Below are 16,198 nucleotides of genomic sequence, written 5' to 3'. Positions count from 1 at the left end.
CTGATTGAGGCTCAATGCTTAAATTGAGGTTTCATGCACTTACATAGCCAAGAGAGCATAGAGAAGGTTGCCTCGCCCAGAGTTGAAGGTTTGGAAAGCTTTCCAGAGAAAAGTGATATCTAAGCTAGAGCATGATGCAGGAAGAAGAGCTGGCCAGTGCTGAATGGCTGGAGCTGAGAGTAGGACGAGCTAAGGTTTGGAAGGGGAACGTGGAGAGATGAGCTTGGAGAGGTAAGTGGGCTGTTTTCTCAATTATATAGGACTTTATAGGCTGTATTAGGAATTTGGACTTTTATCTGAAGAGTAATAGGAACTGATGAGGGATTTTAAGCTGAGATATGATGTCATCAGACTTGGGCTATAGAAAAATTACTCTGCACCATAAAGAATGAATTGGAAGTTGGTCAAGTCTGGAAGCAGGAAAACGAATTAGTAGATGATTGGCTGATGGCCTGTCCTAGAGTTATAATGTGGTGTATGCAAGAGTAGAAAACAGGAGAAATAGAATTACACTGACAGGGCAATGAAAAAGGGACAAGAAAGAAAGGCATCAAAAGGAGGTGATGATGGGGGGCAGCCGGATGGATGGCTTAGTTGGTTAGAGTGCGGTGCTCTTAACAAGGTTGCTGGTTCGATCCCCACATGGGCCGCTGTGAGCTGCGCCCTCCACAACTAGATTGAAACAATTACTTGACTTGGAGCTGATGGGTCCTGGAAAAACACACTTAAAGTAAATTTTTAAAAAGTTTTTTTTTAAAAAGAGGTGATGATTAAGCTGAGCCATGAAGGATGCGTGTCCTGTGTGCTGGTGTCACGTGTGGAAGCAGCTGGACTCTGACATTTTGAATGTCTTTTGTATGTCAGGCATTTGGCATGTGTTATTTCAATTAATATCTATAACAGTACTTTGAGGGGTTTATACATATTAGTTTCTCCGTTTTACATATATGAAAATTAGTTCTCAAAGAGAGGCTGAGTCATTTGTCCTAGATCACACTGGTAGTCAGGTGGCAAACTTGGGCAGAAGAAATAACATGTGCAGAGGTGTCAGGTGTGCGAACGGGAACCGATGACCAGAGTGTGGGGTGTGGCAGAGGCTGTGGAGGGAGCTGGGTGGGAGCCTAGCTCCGGAGCCGACTTGCTTGGTTTGCGCATCCAGTCTCCCACATCTGGCTGGGAAAGGGCAAAACCCCCTGACTTTTCTCTGCCAATTTCCCGAGTGTAATGAGAATGTGATCTTGGTACTTCCATATCACTTTACTGCCACTGTTATTGACAACAAAAGAAAAAGCAAAGAGAACTTTCAGTTTAACCGAAAGCTAATTTACTTACCCTAAGTTACCCAGCTAAATAATGGCAGACCTAGACTTTCTGATGCTTAGTCTAGTTCTTGATCCCTTACTGTACATACCAAGGTGTCCCCTTCTACCTGCCTTACTAAGTGACTGCTGTGTACTTTCTCAGACCTGGCCTTTCTGTGCCAGATGCATTAATGCCTTTCATGTCTCAACAGGTTGCATCTTACTTAAAACCCACTCAGTGCTCTCTCTCGATTAAGATTTAAGAGGTGTCAGTTTGGCAGAGTATAACCCATAAGTGGGTCCGATTGGCTTGTCTTAGAACCTTGGGAGAAGTATTTGCTCTCCATCTTAAGACACATACTCACGTAAACTGAGTTCTTGGTATAAAAATGGCATTTGGAAACAGTATTAAGTGAAGATTCCAGTATGGTATTGAGATCCCAAGAGTTTCATGCCATTTTGCTACCAAACAAGGTTAATATTTTGCTTTATTTATTTTATTTTATTTTTTAAAGATTTTATTGGGGAAGGGGAACAGGACTTTATTGGGGAACAGTGTGTACTTCCAGGCCTTTTTTCCAAGTTAAGTTGTTGTCCTTTCTATCTTAGTTGTGGAGGGTGCCATTCAGCTTCAAGTTGTTGTCCTTTCAGTCTTAGTTGTGGAGGGCACAGCTCAGCTCCAGGTCCAGTTGCCGTTTTCTAGTTGCAGGGGGCACAGCCCACCATCCCCCGCTGGAGTCGAACCAGCAACCTTGTGGTTGAAAGGACGCGCTCCAACCAACTTAGCCATCCCGGAGCTCAGCGGCAGCTCAGCTCAAGCTGCCGTGTTCAATTTTAGTTGCAGGGGGGCGCTGCCCACCATCCCTTGTGGGACTCAAGGAATTGAACTGGCAGCCTTGTGGTTTAGAGCCCGTGCTCCAATGAACTGAGCCATCCAGGAGGCAGCTCAGCTCAAGGTGCCTTGTTCAATCTTAGTTGCAGGGGGTGGAGCCCACCATCCCGTGCGGGACTCAAGGAGTTGAACTGGCAACCTTGTGGTTGAGAGCCCACTGGCCCATGTGAGAATCGAACCGGCAGCCTTCGGAGTCAGGAGCATGGAGCTCTAACCATGTGAGCCACCAGGCCGGCCCCCAAAAAAGTTAATATTTTAGAAAACAAAAGAAAAAATGTCCTTTACAAACCAAAGAATTATTTTATAGTAGCTTTATTGAGCTATAATTCACATACCTTACAATTCACCTATTTAAAGTAAACAATTCATTGGTGTTTATTCGCAGAGGTCTGCAACCATCATCAGTCAATTTTACAATATTTTCATGACTCCCAAATTTTTCATGACCTCATACCTGTTAGTAATCACTTCCCATTTCTCTCCAACCCACCCCCAGCCCCAGCAACTTCCCATCTTCTTTCCTTCCATCTGTGGATTGTCCTATTCTCGGTATTTCATACAAATAGAATCATATACTATGTGGTCCATTACGACTGGCTTCTTTCACTTAGCATAATGTTTTCAAGGGTCATCCATGTTGGAACATGGGTCAGTACTGCATTCCTTTTATTGTTGAATAACATTACGTTGTTTAGCTATGCCATATTGGATCTTTTCATCGGTTGATGGACATCTGGGTTGCTTCCACTTCTGGCTAGTATGAATGATGTTGTTGTGAACATTCATGTATAAGGTTTTGTGCGGAGACATGTTTTCACTTGAGATTTTCTAACTGGCCTTTGCCTTGTCATTGGGTGCCCTTGAGAAAAGCTAACACCAATTTTGTTAACTGTGTAAAAATAGATCGTCACTGTCCCTCATCTGAGATGGTTAAATGTGGGCAGGAAACGGTTTGGAGCAAAAAGCCACACTGCTTGTTGTTAAGTCTACTTATAAGTTCATGATTTGGGAGCTACTTTAACTGTTATTTGGAGTATAATGTCACCCTACAGACTAAGGAAAAAAGGGCTTTAGTTATGGTCTTAGCTGTGCCTCTTGCTCTTGGGCAAATGACTGTCACATGTAAATATGAGTGCCATACTTCCTTTCTAACATGCCTCACACTTTATTCAGTGTGTGTTCCTCTGCAGATACGTCCCATAAACAAATAAGAAACAAAAGACTACCAGTATCTCCTCCTCAAACTCATACAAATATGAGCATAAAATGAAAAAATAGTTTTTAATCAAATAGTTTTTAATTTTCTGTAAGAGGTGCTTCATAAATCCAAGGTAGTAGCATTTCAGATATTCCCAATTCGAATTAGTTAGACTGAAAGTGAACAAAATGCAGGGAAAAAAGGTGACTGATACAGAGAACAATGGATCATTGATTTTTTTATTGTGGTAAAAAATACATAATATACAATTTACCATTTTAAACATTTTTAAATGTACAGTTTTGTGGCATTAAATACCTTCACATTGTTGTGCAACTATCACCACTACCCATCTGCAGAACTTTTTCATTATCCCCAAATAAAATCTGTACCCATTGAACGGTAAGTCCCCATTTACCTCCCTCCTGAGCCCCTGCCAAGCACCATGCTGCTTTCCTTCTCTGTGAATATGACTATCCTAGGGGCCTCATGGCGTCTAGGTACTAAGCGGAGTCGCGCAGTGTTTGTCCTTTTGTGTCTGGCTTGTTCCACTGAGCATCATGTCTTCACGATTCATCCATGTTGTTGCATGAATCAGAATTGCATTCCTTTTTAAGGCTGAATAGTATTCCATTGTATGTGTACACCACAATTTGTTCATCGGTTCCTTGGTGGATAGATATTTAGGTTGTCGCCACCTTTTGGCTATGGTGAGTAATGCTGCTCTGAATATTGGTGTACACGTATCTGTTTGGGTCTCTGCTTTCTTTTGGGTGTATCCCCAGAAGTGGAATTGCTGAATCATATGGTAATTCCATATTTAACTTTTTTAGGAACCACCATACTGTTTTCCACAGTGGCTGCACAATTCTACATTGCCACCAGCGATGCACAAGGGTCCTAGTTTCTCCAGGTCCTCACCAACAGTGCTTTCTGTTTTCTTTCTTTTCTTTTTTTTTTTTGATAATAGCCATCCCAATACTTGTGAAGTGGTATCTCGTTGTGATTTTGACTTGGATTTCCCTAATGACTAGTGATGTTGAGCATCTTTTCATGTGCTTAATCTTAATGTTTATTCAAGCCTTTACCCATTTTTGAATTGGGTTGTTTGTTTTGTTGTTGTTGAGTTGTAGGAGTCTTCATATATTAATCCTTTATCAGACATGATTTGCAAATACTTTTTCCCATATACATAATGTTTTAAAGAGCTAAATTACGGTGGCAGCAGTGGGAAAGGAAAATAGGATGTATCTGAGTGAGATTATGAAGAAAGAATTGTCAAAATTTGGATAAAGTAACTGTGTTTTACGTCAGAATAGCTTGGCATGTTTTAAGCAAGAAAATTAAAATTCTCTTTGGTTCAAAGATTTCTTTTTTAAATAAGGTTTGTTGACAGTTCTTCCTTCGCTGCCAGGTATCTCAGGTAGTTTGAACTTTGATGAGGAGGAGACTGATGGAGAGGAAGAAGAAGGGAAAAAATCAAGATCTCAGTCACCACATTCAGAGGCAGAGAAACCCGATTCTACCTCCAGCCAGAAATCAACCATAGTATGTAGTTCTGAAACGTCTTCCTTTGGAGTTAACGTAACTATTTGCCAAGTATATCTTCAGCATTTAAATACCATTACTGAATGAGGTTGCTTCAAAAGATTTAAGCTCAAATTTAAAGTGCATGACCTGTTAATTTCTTGTGTCTCAATCCAGCTATTGTGAAACTCTGTCCCATTTCTGTTCTTAGTGCCTTCATTATTCCCAATGTTCATATGCTTATTTAACTTCTCAGAGTTTCCCCTTGTTTTGTCAGAAGACTGAAGACATAGGGTTAAATCAGTAAGTTATTTTATCCATTAAGTGTTTCTCAAACAGAATATGAGGGTTCTGACCCAACCCCCTCTCGCCCCCCGTTGCTCATGTGTGACTGTTGTTTCAGAATACTGGAGCTTCCGGTACTGCAGCCCAACCTGATAACCAGCTGGGAGAAGTAGAGAATTTAGAGGACTTTGCTTATAGTCCTGCCCCTCGAGGCATCACAGTCAAGTGTCGGATAACCAGGGATAGAAAAGGCATGGATCGGGGTCTCTTCCCTACTTACTATATGCACTTGGAAAAGGATGAAAATCGGAAGGTATGAGAATTGATTCTTAAGACAGATCTTGAGAGACAGGGGAAGAATGTTGTGAGGCCAGATTGTTGATGGGTCTCATGACAGGGGAATAGCACTGGTGTTAGACCAAGGCAGCCAGAAGTAGACTGTACTTATTAATTGCCAGGTGATGTGCTCTCACTGTCTTCCAAGAGCTCATAGTCTAATAGGCAAAATCTACCCCCACCCCAAAGAAAAGAGTTTCATCCAGAATGTAAGAAAATGGAAGGGAATATTTGAATATAATTATGTTTACCTCCGTCCCTTTTTTGGGGTCAGGGTTGCTGCTGTGTGTTCTTTGGCTCTTATTTTTACTTTAGGAGAACGTGACACTGGAAGAAAGAGAGCAAGTTTTAGGGACTGGGAGGAATTGGAAATGTTTTACAGAAGAGCATACAAGTGAAATGTCTGTTTCTCATCCCAGAAATTCTAATCTACTTTGTACATAAGTTTGAGACAATTTAATACTTGGTAATGAACAGTGTATTTTGTATTGATATCAGGTCTAAGTGGGTGATTTTAAGAGCCTACAAATGAGATGATGATAGTAGATATCATTGTTATTAGAATCACTGTTTATTGATTGTTTACAGTGTGCCGGACATGTGGTAAGTGCTTTATATATATTGTCACCTATAATCCTATGACAACCTTGTAAGATAGGATTTATATCCCTGCTTTATGGACAAGGTAACTGGGGCTTAGTGATATAACTGTCCCAAGTCACACTAATAAGTGGCAGCCGGATTCAAACCCATACCTGTCTGGTTCTAATGTCCCCCGTTAGCTACAACCATTCCTCTGCCCTAGTATTGTCCAAATCCAGTAGGGTTTAGGAAGGACGCATAAATATGAGAGTATTCACATCACTGAAGTCACAAGGGTGATAAAAACAACAAAATACAAAGAACAAAAACAAAAACCCAGCAAAATATGAAAAACAATGTTGGGAATGCAGTTGCAGCAAAGAATGGGAAAGGTAGGTATTCAGGATCCTGTCTCCTAAAGTTGGAAAGACTCTTATTCATGGAATTGGATGAAGCTTTTTTAAAAAGTCACTGGAGGTTTTAGCGATAAAGTTGTAAATAATTATATAGAGAACCAATCCAGCAAGTTTAGAAAAGTTGTACAGTAGGGAAACCCTGACAGTGAATTCTGAGAAGCATAATGAGAGTTAGGAAAAGGAATAAAGACCCAGAGATTGGTCTTCTCTGAGGAAACACCACATGGCAGATGGCTCCAGGGCTGTGACAGGGAGAGACCCCCGGGCACCCTGGTGGAGGCCTCGGTGGCCTCTCTCCGGGTGGGGGTCGAGGCTGCAGAGCGCGTGGAGGCCAGTCTGAGGACAAGGAGCAGATGCCCTTCACCGAGCGGGCCGCCTGGTCAAAGACGCGATCAGGTCCCTGGAGGAGATCTGTCACTTCTGCCTGCCCATCAGGGAAGCTGAAATTCTTGGTTTTTGTCCCTGGGGGCGCCCCTCAAGGATAATGTTTTGAAGATTATATCCATGTGAAAGCAGACTCATGCTGGCCAGCAGATCAGGCTCAAGGCATTTGTCACCATTGGAAATTACAGTGGACGTGTTGGTCTGGGTATCAAAGGCTCCGAGGGGGACGCCACTGCAGTCGGTGCGGCCGTGATGCTGGCCCGTCTCCCCGCAGCCCTGATGCAGCAGGACTCTTGAGGGAACAAGAGTGGCAAGGCCCAGACTATCCCTTGCAAGGTGACTGGCCACTGTGGCTCTGTGCTGGTGGCCTCATTCCCTTCACCAGGGCAGTGGACCCAAGAAGCTGCTGCTCATGGATGGTATCGAGGACTGCTACACCTTAGGCCGGGGCTGGCCTGCCCCCCCGGGCGACTTTGCCAAGGCCGCCTTTGATGCCATCTCTAAGAGCTGCTGCTGTCTCACCCCCGACCTCTGGAAGGAGACCATGTTCACCAAGTCTCCCTGTGAGGAGTTCACTGACCATCTTGTAGAGACCCACACTCCGTGCAGAGGACACAGGCTCTATGTGGCCACCACATAGTTTTATACGAGAAGAATAAAGTGAATCAAGTCTGTTTTTTAAAAAGAAAAAGATTTGACGGCTTGGTACATGATAGACACTTGCTAAACATTTGCTAAGTGAATAGCTACGAGAAACCATGGCGAGTCTCTTGACTTCATGTGTGACTGACATTTTTTTCTTTTTCCAGATATTTTTGCTGGCAGGGAGAAAGCGGAGAAAGAGCAAAACATCCAACTACCTTATTTCCACTGATCCAACAGATTTGTCTCGTGAAGGTCAAAGTTATATTGGCAAACTCAGATGAGGGCAGCCTTGTATCACTGTCCTATTCTTTCAGATGCTTTTATTCCTATTGTAAAAAATAATACAAATGGAGCCACTTTAAAATGGAGCTGGAGCTGCCATCCCAGAGGAACTGCCTTGTATGTCTTATGCCTCAAACCTTTGGAATGTTAAAACAGGGCAAAATAACCTTTGGACTGAGCCTAAAGCAACATTTTGTCCCAAAGAACTGTTTGCAAGGATAACAAGAAAGCAGATATTATGACTACTGGACTGATGGCTACCAGACTAAAAATTAAAAACATTGTTTAGAATTAGTGTCACTATGTTAGCTTTACTGCACCAATAGAGACGCCTTTTTTCTATAGCTGTGATTGTTTCCCTTCCCTTTCTCACAAATACCCCTTGCCTTTGTCTCCTCATCAGAACACTACTTGGGTTTCTGCCTGAATCAGTGCTTCCTGAATAGCTATTATTTTTTTATCTCAAATACATTTTTGTTGCCTCTCACTTTGGCCTTTTATTTTTACGTTAACACTGTACTTTCAGAACAATCCATATTTTTTCTGCAGTGAGCATGTGTTGATGTTGCAATCTAAAGAAAAAACATTAAAAGAAAATCTAAGTCCTTTCTTTGTTTTAATGAGAGATCTTTGAAAAAGTGATGGTGAACATTTAGACATTTGGAGAACAAGCAAATAGGCTTCCACTGTCACATACTTGTACCTCTCCCAGATTGTGTTTGTGTAAGAGAAAAAAAATGGATCTTTATGGTGTCTTTTTCTTTTCACTCTAGGTCCAACCTCATGGGGACCAAATTTACAGTTTACGACCATGGTGTCAGCCCAGCCAAAGCCAGAGGTCTGGTAGAAAAGACCCATACCCGGCAGGAGCTGGCAGCCATCTGTTACGTAAGAGCCGAACTCCTAACATGCTCTTTCTTAATCTCCCATGTCCTGCTGGCACTTCTAACTTAATATGACCAACTCTGAACTCATAAACTTCCCTCCCAAGCCTGAATCTATTTCTGGATCCCCTTTTCTGTCACTGGTATCATTTTCTCTAAATATTCAAGTTTTCATTTTTTATGAATTGCCAAGTTATTTTTTTACTGTTTTAAGATGTCTTGCCTATCTGTTCTTCTCTCTTCCTAATGCCATTGTATTAACCCAGACTTTCATTCCTTCTTACCCACTGGCCAGAGGTTACAATAATTAGAAACTGATATCTCTGCTTTTAGTCCTTTCCTACCTGCTGCCAGATGAATGTTCCTAAAACAGAGCTCCAGTTGATCCCACCGTGCTCCTCACTGTGTGCAGATAAAAGCCCTGACACATTAGTCTTTCCTTTGTGGCTGTTCTGGGGCGCTCTCCCCATCCTGTTCCCATCGTTCTAGCCCCAGTAGCCTCTTGTCATTCCTTTGCTGCACCATGACCTTCCCTCACCCAAGAGCCTCCCCCCGCCCTTTGCCAAGTCACCCAATGTCTTTCTGGATCACTAGATGTGGTTGGCATTCCTGTGGGTACATCCCCACGGCATCCTGTGCTTCCTCTTGGACCCAGGTTATATTACTAACCTCATCAACATGAACCTTCTCCACCTGTTTGTAAACTCTTACTGCTACATCCACAGGGACACGGGGCCTGGCGTGTAGCTGGCATTCAGAGGGTTGTTGAGGAAAGGAAAGCAAGAAGGAATTAACCCAACTCACCTGTGCTTGATCCCAAAGTCTCAACATTTCTTAAGTTGGAATTAATCTCATTATTTCATTCCTGTGAGATTTTATCTAAGTGACTGAGAACCATTTGACATAACACTTTATAATGTATAGTATTTTTCTATTAGCTTCAGAGTCAATGAAATATTTTAGCTATGCATGACTGTCGTGTGTGTATATGTATATGAATACACACACAAACATATATCCACCTCCTTAATGTGCTTATTTTGTTCCTGTATAATCTGCCTGACTTGACAGGTATTTGAGGTGTTTGCCTCCTGAATCAGCCTGTGGAATTTACGCGTAATTCTCATTGTAGATCACATAGTGCCCTGTCCTCAGGGGAAGTAAATATGTATTGATGATGACAAGATTGGACAGTTTGCTCATAGTTGTCTCGAAGTTCACTTAAGATTAAAGAGTAAGAGTCAAGTTTCAAGCCAACAGAATCTAATTTAAATTCAAGTGTTCAAATTAGGTTTAAAAAGAGGTGTAGCATCACTTTCCTGTCTTGGTTCTCTGTCTCTCTTTAACTACAGTACTAACAAAATAGCTTTTAGTGCTCTTGACGTTGTCAACATTTTACATGGCCAAGAAAGTCTGTGTCAAAAATGGGGACTCAGGACGGCTAGTTCGCTCAGTTGGTTAGAGCACGGTGCTCTTAACAACAAGGTTGCCGGTTCGATCCCCACATGGGCCACTGTGAGCTGCGCCCTCCACAACTACATTGAAACAACTTGACTTGGAGCTGATGGGTCCTGGAAAAACACACTAAAAAAAAAAAAAAGAAAAAAAGAATGTGGTCTCGTTTTCCTTTCTGTTTCCAAGTCCTGTCTTATTTTCCTACTTTCCAGGAAACAAATGTGCTTGGATTTAAAGGTCCCAGGAAAATGTCTGTGATCATTCCAGGGATGGACATGAATCACGAACGGATCCCATTTCGGCCACAAAATGTGAGTAGGAACATATTTAATCAGCAAAAGGCTCCAAAGGACAAGAATACAATACAGAAGAGATAAACCCCCAAATTACTGATTCGCCCCGAGCCCAGGCTGGCGTGTTGCTCATTCTCTGCTTTCGGAGACCGTCACTCCACAACCTCAGCGTAAGTGCAGATGCAGAGCAGTTGCCGAAGTGCTTGATTTTGCAGCCACTTAGTCCACAGAGAGAAACTAGATCATCTGTAGGAATCAAAACAAGAACAAAACTGGCTTAATTTTGGCTTTCTTTATTTCTGTTTTCCCTTTTCTGAAATGGAGAAAACACTCCCCTACTCCACCTTCTGCCTCACGGAGTTGAGAACACATAGGTTTTTGTGGTTCTCAGTACAAAGTAATGATTTTACTTTTGAACAGGACCATGTGAACTTGCTTTCCAAATGGCAAAACAAAACCATGGAGAACGTGATTGAGCTGCACAACAAAGCGCCTGTCTGGAATGATGACACTCAGTCTTATGTACTGAACTTCCATGGTCGGGTCACTCAGGCGTCTGTGAAGAACTTTCAGATAGTCCACGAAAATGACCGTAAGCCCACAGGAAGGGCCAGGTGGGAAGGGGAGGAAGGAGGTTCTTACACGGTGGGAAGCGAGCATTTCCTATCATTGATAGTCTGTGTTCAGGAGAGGATTATTTAAGAAACGATTTCTTTGGAAAGACAAAACACCAGTTTTACGGTAAAACTGCTGAACCACTATGTTGAGGAGGACAGGAGAGTGAGAGATTTCTTCCTGTGGCCAGTCAGAGAAGTCTTAGGCCAGGCTGTTTGGGAAACAAATGCAAATGCCCTCACTCAGTAAAGGGTCCTTGGCGCCCACAGGCCGTGCCACTCTCGACTCTTCTCTTACCCTTTCATGCTGCTGGTCAGGAGTGTTCCCCATTCTCTGTAGTTGAGAGGAGTCATAATAGAAGCCTTGCTCATGGTTAGCAGACAGTGTTGTTAATGCCTCTTTCCATTTGTATAAAAGTTTCCCACTTTAAAGAGACCTGCTGTTTCTGACCTATTTGGAGGATTTTCTTTTCTGTACCTTAACAGGCTTTTCCCCAGTATCTTCTAACATCCTATTTTCCTTGTTTCTAGCTGACTATATCGTCATGCAGTTTGGACGTGTGGCCGATGACGTGTTCACCCTGGACTACAACTACCCGCTGTGTGCGCTGCAGGCCTTTGCCATTGGGCTTTCTAGCTTTGACAGTAAGCTGGCGTGTGAATGAGACCCGGGCACGCACGGGGCTGGGCTGCTCACCACAGACCCTTGGGAGCAGGCAGTGGCCTCCCTCTGCCCTCGCCCTAACATGTGATTCCTGAATGGATGTATGTGTACTAAACACATACGTGTGTGTGTATGTATGTGTGCACGTAGGTATGTGTACACACACACACACACACACACACACCTCTTCTCTGGTGTCACAGACATGGTCCAGAATTACAGTTGAACTGAGGTGAGAGATAGTCAAAGCACAGGGAGGGTCTCGTCCAGGGCACACCGGTGACTCCTGAGGTTATCATTGCCTAATAGAGTCTGTGCCTCGAGAGTCAGACTCCCTATGCTTGGCAACTTGCAGCTAGAATCAGGTTCTCATGATTAAATACTTGGGTCTCTTGTCTTGAAGACCTTTTCAGAGAGGGACAGTTCCCAAAATTGCCTTTAGTCTCCAGGTCTGCACACCTTTTCCACAAATGGCCAGGTAGTGTTTCTTAAAACTACTCTGCTCTGTCATTGTACTGCAAAGGCAGCCGTAGCCGATTCGTGAGCAAAGTGTGTGGCTGTGTGCCAGTGGATATTTATAAAACCAGGCAGCAGGCCAGGCTTGGCTGGTGGGCTGTCATTTGCCAGCCTCTGCTTCGGGTATGTCTCTATCATTTCTGGACTTGGGCTTCTTCCCAAATGGGCCTGTGGTCACGAGATGGTACGAGTGGGGAGTGGATTATCTCTGGGAAGCAACAGTCCTACAGATTGGATCCAAAGAGACACTCGGCTGCATTCACTGTTATGGAGTGTTGCCTTGTTTTGGTGACAGTGGTTTTTAGAGTATCATCTACCACCAGGACTGGGAAGCCCCAAGCCCGTGATCATTTTGAGTCCACGCAGGTGGCTTAATTCTGCTATCCTCCCCAGCTTACCCATGGGAGAAGGCGATGTCAGCTACTTCACCTACCCTACGAGAAGAGCTAGTGCCCACTGGGAAACAAATCTAGCATTGTCTTTATCAGAAGGAGTGTGGTGTTTGTTTCTTAGAGCGAGCTTGTTGTCCCCTTGGGGCTTAGAAGGTACTGATGTCATAGGGCCCCACCTCCCATTCTTCCCCCAGGGCAGATTGGCTGGCACCAATGTCAGTCAAAGTGGCTATGGCCACATTTGTAATCAATGAAGTGAGACTTTTTTATAATTGTCTTAATTTTGGTTTAGACTGAAAGCATAAACTGAAGAGACTGACTTAGTCTAGTTAAGACTAAGAATAGTTTGACAGTTGCCTTCACTCTCAGCCCAGGAGTGCCTCCCACAGCTGTGTAATTACAGAGCTGTTAGTATAGAGGGACACACACACCTGTAGACCATGGAAGAAGTAAGAGATCATTACATATTGAAATTGTCATTGTCATGATCAAGAGCAGTGTCAGGACAGTCTTCAGTGAGGACCAGCCAGCTGGCTCTTGAAATCTGCAGACCTTGTTGGGCAGAGCTCTGGGCCTTTCTCCCTGATAGCAGTATTGTTAGCTCCCTGAAGCCTGGGTCACTGGTACAGATCAAGTTCCAGTCACTTTTCCTCACAGATTGTGAGAGTTTTGCTGAGTCGTTCAGATGATTAGCATCTCCCAACAAATCATGACGCTGCTCTCAGTTCAGCAGTCTTAGAGTGTGTCAGAACCTGGAGAATCCAAGAACTTTGTATGGGCTGCATCCAGCATCGTTCAACCCCCAAGCCGTTGTGCACTGAGCTGTTGACCAGCGCGCGTCAAGAGAGCAGTGGCTGTTGCTGCATTCGATTTCCCTTCTGTGGACTCCCCTTTTGTCTCGGCCTCCTCTCGTTCCTTGCTCCCCACCAAATAGCAGTGTGAGGGAAGGAGACCTGGGAGATAAGAAGACCCTTTGCTCCTTCCCTACTGGCAAGTGCAACCTGCTTTGTTTTGACACGATTGGTTTCCATCTCAGGCATGCCTCCCATCAAGTGCCTCATTTCTAGAAGTGCCCAAAGCCCCTCAGACCTCCGGTTCCACCAACCTGATGCACTGTCCGATAAGCTACCCTGCTTGAAAACAGAAAGCTGTCCACTTGTCTCCCAGTACAGTAGATGACAGCGTCTGGGGAAGGGGAGTATCGTGGGCCGACTGGATCTAAGCCTGCTTCTTCCTGCTCGCTCCGGCTCAGACAAGACATATATATATATATACCCAGCTTTATAGACTTACTGCTTGAGTGTGTAGATGATTGATTTTATATAAGTCATATTTATACCTTTTGTATGCTATAGAAATAAAACATAATTTATATAAGAATGGGAGTGGCACCTTTCTTTGCAAAGCCCCACCCCTCACACAGTTCTGTAATAATTTTCATAACGTGGCTACATGGAACTGTTCAGTTCTTTGAAGCCATGGAAGTGTCACCATAAGCTTTCATCCCAGGGTCGAACCAGGAGCCTGAGAAGTCTGATTCCGGAGACTGCCTACACTCCCCACACACATTTTACCAAGAGTTCTGGAAGGATGACGGAGCCAAGAAGCACGCAGAGAGAGGGCTGCAGAAGGATTGATCTGGATGCCTGCACTGGTCAACCTTCTGCGTCATCTTTCCTGGTACTCCTTACTGATTCAGCAGAAAAACAAATACCTCCTAGTGAAAAAGACCCTGTCTCTTACCATTAAGTGTTCAGGTTTTAAAGCTACCTTATATGGACAAGTTGAAAGAAGTATGCGTTCACAAGTGTGCGTTTATTTACTGGGCTTTGCTGCTCTTACTAGTGTGATACTCACAGTGATGAGTCACATGGAAAGAAGCAGGAGGAGCCTAAAACTCATGGTGAGAGCTGGAGTCAGGGTTTACTTCTTACAGCTTGATTTTGCTTTTCACATTCTTTGTGGCTAAGATGCATGGCTGGCCAAACAAGTTATTTGTGACATAGTTTTATTCATGTTTCAGTGACCAGAAATAATATCAATAGTCATTGACATGAAAGATATCATCAAGTATTATTTAAAAAAATCTAAAACAGATCTTGCAAAAGGCTTTTTTAAAAAATTTTTATTAAGTTTCAGGTGCACAAGACAAAGCAATACTTAGACGTTTATCATTTATATCCCTCCCACTGTGTGAACCCCCCTCCCCCCACCCACAATCCCTCTGACATCGCATAGAGCCATTACATTTCCACTGTCTCTATTCCTAATGCTGTACTCCGCTTCTTGTAAGTATATACATACATATATATATATATACATATATATATATAAAATTATAGTTGGCATTCATTATTGTTCAGCTTCAGGTGCACAGTGCAGTGATCAGGCATCTACATCATCCCTGAGGTGGTCTCCCTAATCAGACAAGTGTCCATCGGATACCCTACAAAATCTTTACATTATTGATTACGTTCCCCAAATTAATTTCAAAACCCCGTGGCCATCTTGTGGTTACCGACTGCTTTCTAATCCCCTCACCTTCCCCCTTATCCCCACCCCCCCGCCCATCTAGCAACCCTCAGTTTTTCCTCTATGTCTCCAAAACTGTTTCTGATTAGTTCATTCACTTATTCTTTTCTTTAGATTCCGCATATAAGTGAGATCATATGGTATTTGTCTTTCTCTGTCTGACTTATTTCACTTAACAATGTTCTCTAGGTCCATCCATGTTGTTGCAAATGGTAAGATTTCTTTCTTCTTTATGGCTGTGTAATACTCCATTGTATAAATGTACCACAGTTTCTTAATCCAGTCGTCTACTGATGGGCATTTCGGTTGTTTCCAGGTCTTGGCTATTGTGTATAGTGCTGCAATAAACATAGGAGTGCATAAAAATTTTTGAATTGGAGTTTTGGATTTCTCTGGATAGATACCTAGGAGTGGGATTGCTGGATCATAAGGTAGTTCCATTTTCATATTTTTGAGAACCTCCATACTGTTTTCCATAGTGGCTGCACCAATCTGCAATCCCACCAACAGTGCACCAGCGTTCCCTTTTCTCCACATCCACGCCAGCACTTGTTTGTTGATTTATTGATGATAGCCATTTTGACTGGGGTGAGGTAGTATCTCATGTGGTTTTTATTTGCATTTCTCTGATGGTTAGTGAGGTTGAGCATTTCTTCATATGTCTGTTTGCCATCTGTGTGTCCTTTTTAGAAAAATGTCTTCATATCCTCTGCCCATTTTTTAATTGGGTTGTTTTTTTTGGAGTTGAGTTGAGTGAGTTTTTTGTAAATTTGTGATATTAACCCCTTATCAGATATATCGTTGGCAAATATTTTTTCCCATTCAGTAGGATCCCTTTTTGTTTTATTGATGGTTTTTAGTTTGATGTAATCCCACATGTTTGTTTTTTCTCTTACTTCCCTCGCGCGAGGGGATATATCAGTAAAAATCTTACTCCGGGTAACGTCTGTGAAATTTCTTCCTATATTTTCTTCTTGGAATTTTATGGTTTCAGATCTTA

General features: G+C 43.0%; 1 protein-coding gene and 1 pseudogene across 1 annotated transcript in view; both read left to right on the top strand.

The window, feature by feature from the left end:
• Positions 1 to 13,845, top strand: part of LOC148759140 (tubby-related protein 3-like) — a 61,067-nt gene extending 47,222 nt beyond the window's left edge. Inside the window, 7 exon segments of the mRNA XM_088802095.1 lie at positions 4,806 to 4,939; positions 5,322 to 5,516; positions 7,731 to 7,849; positions 8,622 to 8,736; positions 10,400 to 10,498; positions 10,901 to 11,072; positions 11,626 to 13,845. Of these exon segments, the coding sequence (XP_088658221.1) occupies positions 4,806 to 4,939; positions 5,322 to 5,516; positions 7,731 to 7,849; positions 8,622 to 8,736; positions 10,400 to 10,498; positions 10,901 to 11,072; positions 11,626 to 11,759 (968 nt within the window). The 3' untranslated portion in view covers positions 11,760 to 13,845.
• Positions 6,505 to 7,722, top strand: LOC148759141 (small ribosomal subunit protein uS5 pseudogene; annotated as a pseudogene).
• Positions 13,846 to 16,198: the final 2,353 nt, after the last annotated feature.

This window comes from Rhinolophus sinicus, chromosome 1, assembly GCF_057876585.1.
Source record: "Rhinolophus sinicus isolate RSI-liver-muscle chromosome 1, RSI-T2T, whole genome shotgun sequence".
NCBI classification, from domain to species: Eukaryota; Metazoa; Chordata; class Mammalia; order Chiroptera; family Rhinolophidae; genus Rhinolophus; species Rhinolophus sinicus.
The sequence above is the reverse complement of the archived record's forward strand: the minus strand, read 5'-3'. Positions and strand labels throughout refer to the sequence as shown.